This window comes from Tachysurus vachellii, chromosome 26 (genome assembly GCF_030014155.1).
Source record: "Tachysurus vachellii isolate PV-2020 chromosome 26, HZAU_Pvac_v1, whole genome shotgun sequence".
Classification (NCBI taxonomy): Eukaryota; Metazoa; Chordata; class Actinopteri; order Siluriformes; family Bagridae; genus Tachysurus; species Tachysurus vachellii.
In genome coordinates this window covers 11,140,917-11,158,619 of record NC_083485.1, presented here as the reverse complement: position 1 = coordinate 11,158,619, position 17,703 = coordinate 11,140,917, and the positions used below count along the sequence as shown (strand labels likewise).

General features: G+C 37.1%; 1 protein-coding gene across 3 annotated transcripts; it reads left to right on the top strand.

Moving 5' to 3' along the window:
- Positions 1-549: 549 nt before the first annotated feature.
- On the top strand, positions 550-17,449 carry LOC132840958 (carbohydrate-responsive element-binding protein). Of its 3 annotated transcripts, none has more exons than XM_060863070.1 (17): positions 550-1,046; positions 4,004-4,110; positions 4,464-4,546; positions 4,710-4,799; positions 4,914-4,946; positions 9,256-9,430; positions 10,199-10,279; positions 12,194-12,348; positions 12,436-13,090; positions 13,173-13,246; positions 13,466-13,679; positions 13,788-13,882; positions 13,967-14,086; positions 14,319-14,446; positions 14,537-14,660; positions 14,791-14,920; positions 15,649-17,449. In XM_060863070.1, the coding sequence occupies exons 1-17, from the start codon at positions 706-708 to the stop codon at positions 15,771-15,773; spliced, it is 2,730 nt and encodes a 909-aa protein (XP_060719053.1). In that variant the 5' UTR covers positions 550-705; the 3' UTR covers positions 15,774-17,449. The 3 variants fall into 3 exon arrangements, with proteins under 3 accessions (XP_060719053.1, XP_060719052.1, XP_060719051.1); XM_060863069.1 differs by having other exon boundaries at positions 552-1,046; positions 13,469-13,679; positions 13,776-13,882; XM_060863068.1 differs by having other exon boundaries at positions 552-1,046; positions 13,776-13,882.
- The last annotated feature ends 254 nt before the right edge of the window (positions 17,450-17,703 follow it).

Genomic DNA, 17,703 nt, shown 5'->3' with positions numbered 1-17,703 from the left:
CCATAAACAAAAAGGAATCTTACATATTGTTTATTTTCATTACTTGTCAGTGATATGTTGTTGGAACAGAGTCTTTTAGTTAAAAACTAGTTTTAGGATCAAAAATACTTTAACAACAACAATAACAATAATACAATAATTATCTATCTATCTATCTATCTATCTATCTATCTATCTATCTATCTATCTATCTATCTATCTATCTATCTATCTATCTATCTACGTCTGTCTGTCTGTCTATCTATCTATCTATCTATCTCTTTCTGTCTGTCTGTCTATCTATCTCTTTCTGTCTGTCTGTCTGTCTGTCTGTCTGTTCTAATAAATCGCTCAGATTGCTGCATACACCCACTTAATATGCTGTAAAGACTGTTTTTAGATTCAGTGCACCTTTTAAAGCGACCAGGTCAATAAAGTCTAACTGATTGACCAGGACAGAGGTTACGGCTTGCGTTATGCAATATTATGCAATTTGCGCTCGTTTTTAAAAGCTCCCATTTTGAAAGCCTCTTCCATGCCCAACAGCTCCCTGAAGATCCTCCGGCCAAATTTTGTGACCTTTGACTCGGAGACACGACATGCGATCTGGCGTTATTGCGCGTGCGAGGCGTGGCGCTGTCTACAGACCCGTCACTTCGAACGGCACCGAACTCCTAATGGCTGTGTGAAATATCCAATTGTGTAAGAGATCATACAAAAGCGAGGATGGCAAAGCTGGAGAAGTTTTCCGAGCCAACGAAAGAGTCTCAGATCGTTGATTCGGAGTCAGATTCGGAGCAGGATGACGGTTTGACTCACGCGCAATCTGCCGGTCCCGGCACCAGCTCGGAGGCGGCGCGGCGCGCGCAGGTGATCCACAGCGGACACTTCATGGTTTCATCCCCGCACAGTGATCCCGTACCGCGCAGCAGGAGAAGTTATTACGACTTCGATACGGTGAACAAACCGCGCTGCCAGACCTACAGCTTCGGACCGTTCAGCTCCGGCAGACTGAGCATCGACCCGACACTCACGCGCCTGTTCGAGTGCATGACACTGGCCTATAGGTAACAACATGCAAACGCACTAATGCAAAAACAAACAAAACATCTTTTATCTTTAGGTTATGGGTCAAAGACCAACACGACCTTCAATGCAGCAATCAATCATTCAAGCAACAAGCCATATAAAAGTGTGCCATCATCAAAACATGCTGTAGAAATGAATACAGTATGTAAACATTTTTATGCAAGTTTTTTTTTCTTTTTATGTAATGATGAAGTTTTTTTAACTCTAAAACTAGTAATTAGTCTTCGCATCCTGTCTGTAGTAATCAGTATTTACAGAAATATATGTATATGATTAAATATTACACCTTCAAATCTAAAGCTCATCATTTAAAGACGTATAACTTATAAATGTATAAATGTAATGAAGACGTATAAATGTAATGAAGACTGTTATTCTAAATAATATTTTTGCACTTTCATAGATTTTTTTTTTCCCCCCTCACATACACTTTATGACCGATATATGGACACCTGATCATCACATCCACTTGAGCGTTTTGAACATCTCATTCCAGATTTAGTTCCCTTTACTATTATAAGAACCTCCACTCTTCTGGGAAGGCTTTTCCTTAGATTTCAGAGCGTAGCTGTGAGTATTTGTGATCACTCAGCCATAAGTGTATTAGTGAGATCAGGCACAAATTTTGGGTGAGAAGGTCTGTTATTCAGTCTGCGTTGAAGTTATTCTCAAAGGTGTTCAGTTGGGTTGAGTCAGAGTTAGGGCTCTCCAATATTATCACACCTTGCGTTCATGAATCTCGCTTTGCACACAGGGCCATTGTTATACTGGAACAGGTTCAGGCCTCTTAGTTCGACTGAAGGGAAATTGTAATGCTACAGCATACAAATCCATTCTAGACAAATGTGTGCTTCCAACTTTGCAAACAGTTTCAGTTAGGTCCGCAAATTAATGTGACGGTCCGGTATCCATGCACAACAGCCCACATCGTGTAGATGTAAGAGTAGATATGTGTAAATAGGGAATTCTTACAATTTTCTGCCTTTGTTCCTTTCAAATGGTCTGCTATAGTTTCTTAAGGTCATAAGGTAATATTCATTATGTACTGCAGATTATCTTATTAGTTCTTAGTGATTTTTAGAATGTGAGCTAATGCTATTAATCTACTATAAACCATTAATTCCTCTTGAGACTTACTTTTTTATGCAGTGTGGCATGATAGTGCAGGTGTGAAGAATACCATAATAGGCACAAGTACTGCATACAGTTGTTATATTAAAGGGATTTTGAATTAGAATTGACTTTGCTTTGTTTATCTGCACTATGTTTACTGGAAACCTTGTTATTTTGGTTAACTAATAAACTAACTTCAGAATCTACTACAATTAAGCTGTGTCTCTAACTTTTCCCTTACCTGAAGTAAGACCAAGATCTATTAAATTCACAGCTAGATTAATGGATAAATGCTGCAATGTAAAATGTACTGCAGTATTTCAACATGCTCTTCATGGAATTGTTTAACTTGTCTCCCACTGTTTGGTACTACAGACAGGGGGTTAACTGTAATGCAAGGTTTCTTTGGACCCGGAAGAGCCCGGTGAAAGCACAGCAACATTTTCGAAACAGCTGTGACATGGGAAACGTAGTGAAAACACACAGAGAGGGAGACGGACTTTGGCAGCAGTTGGCAATGAAACAATCAGGCAGGGGTTATAGTGTAACTGGGTTTAGGATAAAAGTCTCTCTCGCTTTCTCTTGCTTTCTTTCTCTCTCTCCAGGCCGTCTCTCAAGACTGTTATGACATTCAAACTGCACACTGTGCTGTCTTAAGTGACTCACCCCTGTCCTATATATGCCGTTATATGTGCTCAAACACTCAAACTAACAAACAAACAAACACTCAAATAAACAATCAAACAAACTAAAATAAATAAAAAAATAAACCATGACAACAGGAACAACAATCACTATCATGGTCGTGTTTCTGCCGTCTTTGTGTTTGTTGTTATTATATATTATAAGTGTTATACTATAAGTGTTATAGGTTATACGTTTTATTTCTATATTATTTTATAAATAATTAATATTCAAGTTTCATTTTTACTCAGTACTGCTCATAGAGTGTCCTGTATTTTTGCATTTTTTAATAGACTGAATTCAGATTTCAATGAAAAACACAACCTGATTGCTAAAGAGTTTCATCATACACAGAATGTAGCATCAGGTTTGGGTTTGCCAACAAAATATAAAATAGTTTAATTTGTATAAAAAATAGACTTTTAATCATCTACTTGAAGTCACTTTTATAAAAATACAGGAAATATCTGTGATCGTTTCAGAAAACAGAGTTTTTCACAACATAAATATCATGTAATCATATCACCCAACTTCATGTTATCTGGAGTTTTATTAATGTGGCCTCACCCAAGATAAAGCTTTTCAGTTGTCTTGTGCATCGCCTTGTTTCTTGCTTTTCACTCTGAGGTTCTCTAGGTGCTACACTGGATCTCTCAGGCCCTGTGTTTACTTAGCTTGAGCTTTCTGGCTTTAATTCATTTATCCTCAGTATTTCGAACTGGAAAGCATTCCCGACACTCAGATGTGTGCTCATGATGTTTCTACATCATGTGCCTCATCCGTTGTCCTTTATAAAGTCCTAGCAACAGGTTGAACTGAGCTCTGAGTGTCTTTAACTAACCACCTTCTCTGTGCCATTAGTGGGTTAAATGCACTGGAAGAATGAGGAGATGGCATAAAGTGAAGAAAATGTGGGCAGATGAGGTGGTGTTTAATTGCAGTTGTGTGATTAAGATGTGTAAAAGGGCAGCTTTTACATCTGTCTAGATTGACCTGGCACAAGTGACAGTGACAGAATAAAATAAAAACTGAGCTAATGATTAAAGAGCTTTGTATCTCTCTTTCTCTCTCTCTCTCTCTCTCTCTCTCTCTCTCTCTCTCTCTCTCTCTCTCTCTCTCTCTCTCTCTCTGTCTACAGTGGAAAGATCGTGTCTCCTAAGTGGAAATCCTTCAAAGGCCTGAAGCTACTGTGGAGGGATAAAATCCGATTGAATAATGGCATCTGGAGAGCTTGGTTCATTCAATGTGAGTTCATCTAGTCTGAATATACAGTAACATGCTGTTTTTCAAAAAAATTCAAGTCCGGGTTGATTGTTTCCAAAAACAGCACATGCTGAAATATTTTATTTCTCTTATACCTCAGCAATTTGTCAGCAATTGTAATTTTTTGATTTTGTGATTCATGAATTAACCAGATTATTGTCAGACCTGCTTAAAATAACTCAAGTGAAAATTTAACAGCACTTTTATAATTCACAATAATGTATAGCAAGATTTTTCTTTTTTGGAGAATGAAATATGTTATACAGTATATCATTCAGCACCCAGTTAGAAATAAAATGCTAGAATCCTTTATTTTTAATTTGTTAATATTTTAGATGTGGAAAAAAGGAAAAATCCAGTGTGCGGGTTTGTCACTCCGTTGGAGGGCTCTGAAGCAGACGCCCATCGAAAACCTGAGGTAATTCACATTAAATACATGAATGGTACTTTGCATTTTTTGATACACTATGTACCTAAAATTATCTTCCACAGCATTACCTACCCTGCATCCCTGAATTAAAACTTCATAATAAACCGTACATTAATTCTTTAAACCGCTGGCTGTGTATTTTAAATTCCAGGCAATTGTACTGGAGGGCAGCTACTGGAAGAGACGGATAGAAGTGGTGATAAAAGAGTATCATAAATGGAGGATTTACTACAAGAAGAGGGTGAGAACCTGGCCTGAGGGCCTGAGGGAAAAAATTGCATTGATTATGTATTTGTGCAAATATATATGTTTATATAAACTCGAAAAGTTCCTTTATTCTCTATTTTTCTTTTAGAAACACAAAGATCATGTCCCTGTTCTGCAGACGGTAAGACATTAAGCTGCATTACGTTAATTATTTTCAAGCTGCTGTACTGGAATCCGTTTTATTTCATTCCCTGGTGATTTTTAAATGATTCTTCTTAAATTGAGCTCAGTTTGTGTTCTCACATAATCAGCTCAATGACCCAAACCTATCATGTACAATATGCAAAATATTAGGATGATTAACTACACACTTTGCAGTTAGCATCTCACACTGACACACTGAACTAGTGTTGAGCTAGCTAGCCAGCTATTTACAGCTTATGTTAGTCATGAACAGAATTTTGATTGTTTTGGTGGATTTAATCTAGTTTGTCTTTTATGTTGATTAAACCTTTTAAAATCCAAGACTGTGATGCTGAAAACTCTTTTATTTGTAGCCCTAGCAGTGGTGTGAGCTAGCAGTTAATTAGCAGTATAACTAGCTGGCTAGCTATGTGCTGTTGATACCTAGAGCAAATTGCAGTAGCTTTATGATCTATGTCTAATTTGATCAAAATGCCTCCATGGTTAACGTTTTTTCAATAATTGAGCTGTTTGTTTGTATGATAATGAGTAGATAACAAATTTATAATGTGTAGAAATGGAATGAAACAAAACTTAAATAGAGCAGAGACATCACAGGAATGCAGCGATGCTTACTTTATTTATATTCATAGTGCCTTGCTTATTGATGATGAATGAATAAAAGAATGAATGACTGAAATAGTGTGTAAAATACAATGCAAAGTAATGTTAATTTGTTAATTAGAATATAGAAATCCACTTCATGAATCGATTCCTGCCATAGCAGAACAATCATAAGGTCAAAATTTTGTCTGGTTAAAAAAAAAAAAACATGGCAAATAGCTGAAATTCATTTGTGAACTAAACCAAATGAACTGAAAAGAGGCAAAACTTCCAACATTTTTAATGATTAAAAGGAGAGAAAGGAATTTCCAATTTGCATACTCATGCACATTTATAGACACTTGCAGTTTGCTCTTTGGTGGGTTCTTTTATAGGTTCTTGGGTATAAACATGAAATACAGAATTATTCAACATGAACAAAGAAGTATGTCTGTGTCACAACCAGGGAAGGAAGGAGACAGACCCGTATGCAGGATAGCTTCAAATGAAAGGGGTTTAATAAATGATGAAGACAAAGACAGAAAAGACGATAACTGAAACAAAATGAATGACGACACTTAACAATGACTAGACATGACGAGGGGTAAATGTAACTAATGAATCCGCTCTGCCATCGGCAATGCAGCTCACATTTATACAAAAGACAATAATGACACAATGAGGAGCAGGTGTGGTGACAGGGAGGAGCAGACGAAGGCGGGGCAGACACGTGACGAGGAACGACAACAAATGCACATGGCCAAAAAGTCCGGGCTGAGTCCTGATAGTCTGCCTTGCACCTCTGGGGTTAGAGGATTGATTCCTGCCATCCTCATTCCATTCCATGTTCTCCCAGTGCTTTGAGGGTTTCCTCCAAGTTCTCCAGTTTCCTGCTCTAGCCTGAAGAAATGCATTGATTAGCTTCTTTAAATTGATTGTGTGTGATTTGTTCCCCTTTTTGTTCCCCAAGTCCCCTGGGTTCTGTTCCAGGTTACCTGTGACCCTGTGTAAGATAAGCATTAAAGAAAATGGTTGGCTGTATAGACGCAAATTCTACAGTATGTACAGTATAGGAGATTTGGGAAAGTTGATTTCTGTCCTTAATTTAAGTCTGGGTTTATTGATCAAGGTCATGTCAGACATTATTGAAGACATTATTAATGGCTTCTAGTAGGTTATTCGGACATTCGGTAGTCAGTCCCTTTATACAGATAAATAAATGGCCTTATGTTGCTGTACAGTATTTGTAATAGTAGGTTAACAGAACAGTTTGGCTCTGCACCCTTCTCCAGTAAGCTATTAATAGTTCAGACTTTGCTTTGCTCAGCTGGTTAAAAAGTCAGAGTGTGTGATCTGTAGAGAACGAAAAGTGAGGGCAAACGTGGAAAAAACGTAAACACTGTACTCCACTTGCGTCACAGCAGCCCATATATCGGTTAGAAAAACGAGTCACTTGATTGCTCCTGGTGACAAAAAGGCCAATCTCCTTTTCTGTTGTGTCTGTTTCTCAGAGATACGCTGGTTCAATTTCAATACTGTTTAATCAAAGGTGACCCACTTTGTGGAAAATGTAAATGTAAATTGTTTTTATTGTCCATTTGGGTGAATATGACCATGATAGGCAGGGCCAAAGTACTAACAAGCAATGTGCGTTGAGTGTACGTTTCGAATTTATGGATCTTTGCATTTTTTGAGACACACAAACCTCAGTATATATACACTATAAGATATAAGCCCATATGAACATAGTCATATGACTATGTAACATAAAATAGTAACAATCACTGAGCTGCTGAGGGTTTCAGTTGTATAAAAAAAACTTTCTACCACATGACACACATGTCCCCTAGATGTCCCCAGAATGTAGTATTCAGGTTACATATATATATATATATATATGTGTATATATACACATATATATATATATATATATATATATATATATATATATATATATATATATATATATATATATATATATATATATATATATATATATGTGTATATATATGTATGTATATATACATATATATATATATATATATATATATATATATATATATATATATATATATATATATATATATAATCAAACAGTATGCACTAGTTTAAGGTTTACCTACTGCATTGTACTTGCAGTGATCTAGCGTCTCTTTTTCTATTTGGAAATTTGTATATCCGTTTACATGAACGTTTATTTCTTTATCTATATGTGTAGTGACCATATATAGGAAGTTGAGGTAAGGCCTTCTCTCACGCTCTCTCTCTCTACACGTGAGTGTGTGATGGGTAGAAGTGGGTCAGGAACAAAAGGGCCAATACGCCTTCGCTCATGTTGAGAGTCAGCACATGGAGACGAATAAAAAACATAATAGTGATGGTTGTTGGTGGTGGTGGTGGTGGGGGGTATACTGGAAGGGCTTTCTGTCTCTCACACATTGGTTTTTAACTGCACTTTTTAATGCTTCACGAGTATGCACGCACACTCACACCCCCAAACCTAATTTCACCTTGTGGGAAAACACATATCCAAAGCATTACTATAATTTACCTCATTTTTTTGTGTGTGGGCCACAAAAACAGCATGGGGGCAGTTGTGTTGTCAGGAGAGACGTAATCGTTGGTGCTTCCGGCTGAATTTGGGCTCTCCTATAAAAGTGATGAGCTTCAGTCTCTGTGTATGTGTGTGTAAGAGACGAGGATGGAGTTGGAGCTGGTTGCTGGTATACCGGGTTTGAGATAAAGAACGGGAATGTAGCAAGCATTAATGGGATGGAAACTTGACACAGGAATCTGCACTGAGCCGTGAGTAGCATATTGTGCTCCTATGTATGTTTAGAGTACTCTAGTAACTCTGATTTGGATATATTTTTTAATCTAACTAATTAACCCTTCAAGTTTGACTCATGGTGGGTGCAATAGAATAGATACAAGGCAAAAATATGCAATATGAAAATAGTGAAAAAGTGTTTCCGGGGATTGGAGAGACCCTAAACTCCTTTTATGTTACTCCATAATCTTACATTTTTGCATTGATGTAAGTCTACATTCTATCACTGCGCTACATATGTGGTTCCCTCTGGTGGTCATGATACACAGATCTAGAGCTCGGCCATCAGTGTGCTGTCCTTCAGCAGTGTCTGATTTGTTTGTCTGATTTTTTGTCTGATCTCCTCATCATCATAGAAAATGATTACTTATCAAAAACCGTACACAAAAGAGAGATGCAAAAAGAATTTCAGTTGTTCTGAAAGAGGCCATTTCAGAGAAAGCAATGAAATACATTTTTTTGTCAAAAATGTGATTTTTAATAGTTGCTCTTTGTGACTGGTGTGTTTGAGATTGATCTTTTTTGTTGCAGAGAATATGGCACTGCAAATAGAGACCTTAATACAGAAATTTAATGGCTTGCATTTGCATAATGGAATCTGATAGGCTCTTATATTTTATGATGTAATAACACCAGTGTTTAGTTTTAGCTTTTTTTAGTGTGGACTATGAAAATACCAGCATCATTTTTTTTTCTGATCATTTTTGTTGAATCGATAAAATTTTTTATTAAAGTTTACACTTATTTATTGAGTTGCTCAGAGATGTGCCCAAAAGAGGAGCTCCTGTCCTTGTTCTGTCTTATGCCCTGTCATGGTTGAGGATCTGTGCTCATTTGTGGTGTGGAGCGTTAATGACTAATTATCGCTCCTCAGACGCCCATCTGCAGGTCTGGCCTGGAGAAATGGTCCAATCAGATGTACCCCGAACCAGAAGCCTCTCAGGAAGAGGTGCATATGTTTGACTTGGACTGCTTTCTGTCAGATATCTCAGATACTCTGTTCACCATGACCCAGAAGCCAAGCCCTTGGAGTGAGAAATACCAAAACAGTGAGTACCAAAGGGCCACAAATCTAAGGTCAGATAGAGGTCTAAGTGTTTAGTTTGATGCTTGCTTTACCATTAAACAATGAGCTTTCTGCTTCAATGCTTAATGTATGGGAGTATGCATCTTGTCTAGAATTATTTTGAGTAGATTTATAATTTACTGCATAGATTTAGTCATGATGATGATTTTGTACATTTTTGTCCATATAGTCATGTAGTCAAATTCATAAAATGATATGAAACTGGTGTCTTTTTTCTACATATTTCAAGTAAAGTTATAACATTTGAAAACCCCCAAATGAGAAAATATAATGCATTTCAAGATTCCAGTGACAGGAAATACCACACTGATAAACAAAACAGCAAAAAAAAATTAATTATATGATCACTATCATTCAATCAATCAGGAAAAGCAGGCATCTCTGCTAGCTTATTTTGTACACATTCAGGTGTCCTAGCTTATATAGCCAGCATGCATATTTTCAGAGGTGTTGCTTAGCCGGAAGCACTTGCTTCAGTAAGCAAATTGTTGACTTTAGAAGTGCTTCAAAAGATGAGTTTATATATGATATATATATATGACAAATATATGACACCATTTCCTAATAAATAGTCATGTGAGTTTGTAAAATTGATTCAGGAAGACGCAGCCCATCAAAAGAGGGAAGTATGAATGAATGAAAGCGCAAATATGCACATCCACACACACACACACACACACACACACCCACGTGTATGTTACTGTTGTAATAAATGCCCTTTCCATGTCAGCCTACACCAGCAACGCTGATATGATCCAGCCTGGTTTGACTCCACTTCAGCCCAGCTTGGATGATCTCATGGACATTCCTGGTAATTTATTCATGTATTCCTCTCATTTTTATGCATTTAGGAATGATGCCATTTGCAGTACATGCTCCAACAGAATAGATCATTTTGGTTAAAATGTTGGCACCCTGTAACATGTCAGACATGAGCATTTACCTGTAAAATTCCAAACCCGCTTTATTCAAATCCTCAGAAATGTTATCATTAGATGTTGGATGTTGTGTAAAGTAAAAAAAATAAATAAATTACTTGAGTATGTATTTGCTACATGACAGAATGTTTTTACACTGATCTTTAACTTACTATGAGGACACAGCAATCCGGACCTTATTAGTTGTGAAAGTTTATTTTATTTATTTATTTATTTATTTATTTATTTATTTAATTATTTGCACAAGTTCTATAATTCACAATAACGAGACAAAATAGAGCATTTTTTTTCTAGATCGTTTTTTTTAAAATTGATTCCATTAGTCTTTAAAATATAATCAGTACATTGACAGTTTTATGCAAAAATATGCAAGAAAAAAATGAAAGCCAAGATTCCCAGATTCAAATTCTTCACTTTTGAGAACTATGAAAAGCTGAGTTTCAATAAGCAGACATAATAATAGGTATATTCTTGCAAATGTCCTGTTACTGGAGGCTGAAATCAAGAGCGATAAAACAGAATATTTTGCTTAATAAAATTTAACGGCTCAGTTTACGGACTACTGAAAGGATAACATTTGGATTGGAAATGAACCATGACACATTTCTATAAAATCAACCTCACTGCAATTTTTGATTCTGCTTACAGCCTGATTGAACACTAAAAAAAATAAAAATAAAATAAATACTTGAATAATTATAATTATAAAAAATGACCTATTTTTACATTAAGTTACCTAGAACAGCATTGTGAATAATTTTATTCCTTTCATAGGACAGCAATTTTTCACCACCAACCATTTTTTTTAAATTAATCACAGAAAATCTCCTTCTGTATTTTGTCATGTAACAAGTATAAATCCATATAAATAATAATTTCCACATCAGATCTTGTTATTTCTCTCTGTTGAAGTTACAAAGAAAAAAAAACATTCGGTACATTTATAATCTGATTTCGAAGTAACATAGCTTTCTCATTAGTTTTTGTTTCTTAGAATTTTTATTACTAGTATGACAGTAGATGTACAGTAAATATTGTAATACAAACCTAACTGTAATTTCCAGGGTTCATTAATAATGCCATATTTCTTGTTATCTCAATTGAATTTTTAAAAACTGATTAATTATTGACTCTTAGGACTTTTAGGGAAGTGCACAAGTTCACATTTTGTTGTATGGACACTTACTCATCAAAAAATCTCTCAGGAGAGTGTCTCAGGAGAGTGTCTTAACGTCTGAACATCTTGGAAAGTAACGAGTGTTTAATCACACTATAGTGTTTATCATGGTGTTTAGTTTTATTTGTTTTTTAATGATTTATTGGATTGTTTTTCCGTTTTTTGTCTGATTATAGCTTGCACTATATATTGAGGGTTAAGTGCAGGTCAGGGGTCATTTGGAATAAAATGTGGAAGTTGAAGGGGATTTGGTAAACCACGAATGGCCATCTTAAGGGTGCCACCACAGGAAGAGAAGAAGAGTCAATGGTTCACTGTAGGTCAGCTCTGACTGCTGACATTTTCTCCATGGTTAATCCAAATGATTTCCAGCTGATCTCACTCAAGCTACAAAAGTACTATAACAGTAAATGTGACTTCACCCAAACTTAAAACATTCCTAATCTCAATATATTTAGTATAATATGGAGCAAATGCTGCATTATGTTGACTTATAGTCTGTTAATGTTCAGTGTTCTGTATGAACTTTAGATTATTATTTGGTGTTAGCAGTGAGTTAGTTGACATAGGACTGACTCCAGGTTGGATGATGTTGTTGTTGATGTTGCAGACATCTTTGCAAGTTACCGTGTACATCCTCCGGTACAGAGTGGTTATGCTGACTCTGCATTATTCGAGAGTTCCTCCGGCTCACTATTTCCCTCAGCCCACACGTCCGCTGTGATTAATACACCTCTGATACATACAGGATCCCAAATTACACAGGTAATGACATTTCAGAATATTTACACAGCAAAAACTTGGTGTCTAAAATATATTCAGCAATGTAACTGGCAATTTTGTCATCCCTAGCCCAATATGACAGTTGAGAGCTTGCCTCAGTCCTCCTCAGCAGAAGGCTTATCCTGCCATGGCTATCCACACCACCCATTGACCCCTGAGATGCCCTTTGATACTAGCAGAATGACCTCCAACCCCAAGTTCAAGAGCCATTTACAGTACAGCGAGTACCATCACTCTCCAGCAAGCCTCCAGAACATGGGCTCATACGGACAGTCCTACAGTGTCCCTGGCATTGTCTCTGGACCTTCAAATATGTCCTCTGCCTCTATGTCTCAGGAGAACCCTTACATCTACTCAAACACCTGCCTAAAATACAGACATGCTTCAGGAAACCAATCAGGGAGTAGCGTCGTAACCTCCCCCACCGTCATCACGCATACGGGATCCATGAATGTCGTAGCACATGATCCCCAAGAGGGACAAAGCTACAGTATGTTAGACATGCTGGACTACCAGCAGGCATCTGTGGCTCCACCTTTGCCTAGCCAGGCACACTGTTTCTCTGTGCCACAGCAGGTGACTGTGGGCTCGGGAACAGGGAAGCACAAGCAAAAAATGGGAGGAGGCCGAAGGTTTCCAGCGGCGACGGCTGCAGATGTTTCTGTGGCTCCACCCACACAGACTAGCTGCCTGGCCAAGCTCTTGTCCTCCAGCTCTCAAGAAAGTATGCCACTGAGATCATATATATTTTTTTCAATGTTTATTCTCAAAACTGGACGTTTCACTGATTTCTTGATTTCTTATAGGGAAACCGACAGTGGGTTTCGATCCTCCATTTGTTGGGCTGAAATGCCATAGACCAGCTTCTCCCATCTTAGCAGTATGTGGCGTTAATAACCTAATCTATACTTATAAAATACAGATTTTATACAAGTTTTAATGTACTTGGTTGACCAGTAAAAACGGTTGGTTGACAAGTAAAAAACTTATAAAACGCTATTTTATAAGCTTTTCTACGGCTTCTATCAGCATTTCTTTTTTTTTTTTTTACAGATCCTAAAAGTTATTTTGCTAATAAAGTGTTTCCTATTGCGACCAGCAGTCTACCAGCAGTATGCCAGTGGGCCAAAGAGGTTCACAGGTATCCCAGCATCCTCCTTGGTCCCCTGCTGAAGTGCCACTGCAGTGCCAGTTGCCCATGATGGTACATTCCAACGTCTCTCACGGCTCCTGCATCTCATCACTTCTCGTCCCCAAAACTGAGAAACTTTCTCCTGTCCAAATCCAGCCACCAGAGAGGACAAGTTTAACAGGTACACTCATATCACTCCCATTGTGTTGAGCTGTCTTTGTTTGTCTTTGTCTTTTTTAAATCATACGCGATCATAGCCGATACTTTTCAATTTCAGTAAGTTTTTCAGGAGGCTTCGGTCCTACATCTCCAACGATGCTGCCAGAGAAAACGTCCGAGTCATCACACACCTTATCCGGAATAACCAAGACAGAGCCCAATAGGGTAAACTCACACACAAACACACTTGCATGCTTACATGGTATACTCTCATGATGCGACTGCTCCTCATAATGTTTTCTCTTACAGACAGACACAAGGCGAATCACACACATATCTGCTGAGCAAAAGAGAAGGTTTAACATCAAATTGGGCTTTGACACTTTACACAGTCTGGTGACAACACTTAGCTCTCAGCCAAGCATTAAGGTACTTATTATTTTACACATTTTTTATATGCTCGTCATTATAATTTAAAAGAATCGTTGTGTAAAAGAAAGGTATCAGTATGATCCTCACATTGCCCTGTAGACACGTGTGTAATAGCTGGTTATCTTAGTTTTCGTGATTTATTTCCAAAAGCTATAAAAAAATGACTCCCACTGAGTAGTTTTGCGATACTCCTGCCATTGTTTCCCCCTTACACTGCTGTGTATCTTAGATTAGTAAGGCCACTACGCTACAGAAGACAGCTGAGTACATCAGTAAGATGCAGCAGGAGAGAGCGCAGCTCCATGAAGAAGCCCAAAGACTCCGGGATGAAATTCTAGCACTCAACTCTGCCATCAAGTGAGAAATCCCTTTCCTGTCATATTTCTTTTTCTAGTGCTAAGCTTATTTATTATTCCACAATGCAAACATGTTTTCCTTGTTGTGCAGTGTGTGTCAGCAGCAGCTCCCTGCCACCGGCGTCCCCATCACTCGCCAACGCTTTGATCACATGAGGGAGAGGTTTAGAGAATACGTCCGGTCCCAGACTCTCCAGAATTGGAAATTTTGGATTGTATCCTTTATTCTCCACCACTTTGTGTGTAGGTATGAACGTGTGACTACATATTCAGGTGACAATGACATGATTTAGCTCTTGGGCTAATTTCCAGTATGGTTTATTGTCCTAAACCATGGTGCCAAAGTTCAGTGTGATTATGGAGCCTCTGTTTGAGTCCTATAACGTCATGGTGTCCACAGCCAGTGTGGAGGAGATGTGTCGCACCACGCTCACCTGGCTGGACCAACACTGCTCCCTACCTGCCCTCAGACCAAGTAAGCTTCTCTCTCTCTCTTTATCTCTCAACAGATTGATGTGTATATGTTCAGTACACCATACACAGGAAGTCTACAATCTAATTTCTACCAATAACTTGACAATATAACTATCAGAGCAATGTATTGTGTCATGACATAACATAAGAATGATGTGGGTAAATTACCGCACACACTTAAATTTAGACAAGCAGACAGCTTCATTTATGATTTCTAATAAAAAAAGCTTTTATGTCTGCAGTACTCTACTGGGTTCATGTAAGGCTTCATCCAAGTACCAAACTTTTGTATCATTTTTCCATTGAGTGTCTAATGAGTGATTTTCTTAGTCGAATTTTAGTTTGCTCTCCATTTTTAATGTTTCCTGAAAAACACATTACACAAGCTGAGGAAAAAGACTGAATTGATTGATTTTAAGACAGAAAAACATTCAGACTGATCGATCTTTGAATATCCAGATGTGCAGCGATTACTGTACAATAATTATAACTGAGCAGCATTAACATTATGGACTGGATTAGGTTTGAAAATATCACTACATAACAAGTGTTCAAGTGTCACAACCCAGTATGTCTTTTTCTGAACACGGAAATAACAACTGTGGCAGGATGGGAGAAAGAAAAAATATTTTAGAGATAGAAAAATAGTGCACAATACTAGAGGCTAAAATGAAAACAGAGAAGAATTGTTAGTAATTGTCTGTCTTCCTTTCTTTTCTTTTCCCTCAGCTGTTTTGAGTTCACTCCGCTTGCTCAGCACCACCACGTCCATCTTGACAGACCCGAGTCTGGTTCCTGAGCAGGCAACTCAGGCAGTCACTCAGAGACACCTGTGCCACAACTTCAGCCAATGACAGTGTTTTCCTTTCTCTCTCTCTCTCTCTCTCTCTCTCTCTCTCTCTCTCTCTCTCTCTCTCTTTTCTCATTTTCCTGTTTCAGTTTTCATATGCTTTATTGACATGACAAATAATTGTACGTTTGTCTTGCCAAACCGAATGTTGGTGCAAAAACAGGAAAAATACATAAATTAAGGACAATATAAAGGCACTATATACAGAATAATATCTCTCTAGACTGAAGCCAATCATGTTCCCTGACATATTGATAGCTACAGTATACCAATGATAGCATCAACCAACGGCTATGCTCAATGTTTATTAGAGATTGGTATTAGGCAGACACACAAACAACAGATATAATGCCTCCAGCATGCACATGCAACCTCTATATACATTTACACTCACTAGTCACTTTATTAGGAACAAGTGTCCAGCTAAACAATGTGACAGTGGAGCAAAGAATAAAATAATGCCAATACAGGTCAAGAATTTCATTACACCAGATCGGGGAAAAAGTGATCTGAGTTTCAATTGCATAGTTGTTGATGCCAAACTGTGTATTACATTTTTTTGCTTAATGAGTGAGGTCAAAGGAAAATGACCAGGCTATTTCAAGCTGACACAAAGACTACAGTAATTCAAATAACCAATAATCTTTACAACTGTAGTGAACAGAAAAGCATGTCAGAATGCACAAAAGCTCAAATCCAACATGATGCTTTTCTAATATTTGCCTTCCTAGAGGTATGTTTTTTTACAGTCAGAAATGGGCACGTATTTGTATTTATCATGTACAGTAATTAATATATCATTCGATACTATTCAGATAAAAATCAAAACATGCCACTTGCAGTTTGTGGGTTTATCCTCTACAGTTTGCCTTTTGTTATGAGAAATCAAACACAGAACATAGTTTATTAAAGTCACCATCAGGTTCATTTGAGAATGGATTGGGGATTTTCCCAAATAATATTTGCCTTCGTTTAGGGAGAGTATTAAATATACACAAATTCTTACAGACAAAAATATCATCTGTCAGTCATGACTGATGTTCACCGATTATCATATTTTTTTAGGATGCATGGTAAAATAATCTCATCTATAGCAAAATGTTCCTAAACAGTGGCTTTATGAACACAGAAGAATCCGTCTTAAATATAAACGATTTCCGTTCCGTGAAATTGTATGCGTATAATTTGTAAGGCATTTGTACGTTTAATATGTATTGACTTGACATGTTGGCTACAATTTGATAGAATTTGTGTAAATTCTATTTCTTTCTCAACTATTCCTTTAAAAAAAAAGTCAAAAGTGTACTTGCTTTCAGTAAACTTAAAAGCGAAGTCTTACTAAGATACACTGCCATCAGTGACAAAGGTTTTTAGCTGGTTCTTGATTACTGATTATTGAAACAGGAACTTCTTATAGGTTTATATATTTCTTTGTTAGACTGCAAACTGTTAATCTGCAATTGATTTCCTGTGTATTCAGTGCAGGTTTTCCTATCGATCATTTGGGATGAGAAAGAGGATTTGTATTCATGTTTAGTCTATTAAGAGGGACTAAAGTTTTGTGCCTTGTTATGTTTGTTACAGTTGTATTTAACCAAGCTTTTATGCTCTCAGGTTATTAATGTGGTGCAAATGTATGACATAATGTTGCTCTTTAAAATAAAGCACCGTTTGCCTTTGTGGAATGATTATTATTTAGATATTCATGAGCCAATGTGAAGAAAACTCTGCTGCAATTTTACATTTACATTGCTGGTTTACATTTTTTTATCTGCAAATATACATACATACATTTAAAAGAGCCAAAACACCAGAAAAACAATCTGGATAAAATGTGCTTATTAAAGCAATCTTTTCAGTCCATATGATTGGATTGCACAACAGCAAGTTGCTAAAATACACAGACAAGTTACACAATAAAAAATAGCTCAAAT

Excerpts from the sequence above, each read along its gene's own strand:
- LOC132840958 (XM_060863068.1), top strand. The coding sequence starts at position 706 with ATGGCAAAGCTGGAGAAGTTTTCCGAGCCAACGAAAGAGTCTCAGATC. Across the intron at positions 4,111-4,463 it reads GAGAGCTTGGTTCATTCAAT|ATGTGGAAAAAAGGAAAAAT; the intron begins GTGAGTTCATCT and ends TTAATATTTTAG. Across the intron at positions 13,247-13,465 it reads CAGCTTCTCCCATCTTAGCA|CAGTCTACCAGCAGTATGCC; the intron begins GTATGTGGCGTT and ends TATTGCGACCAG.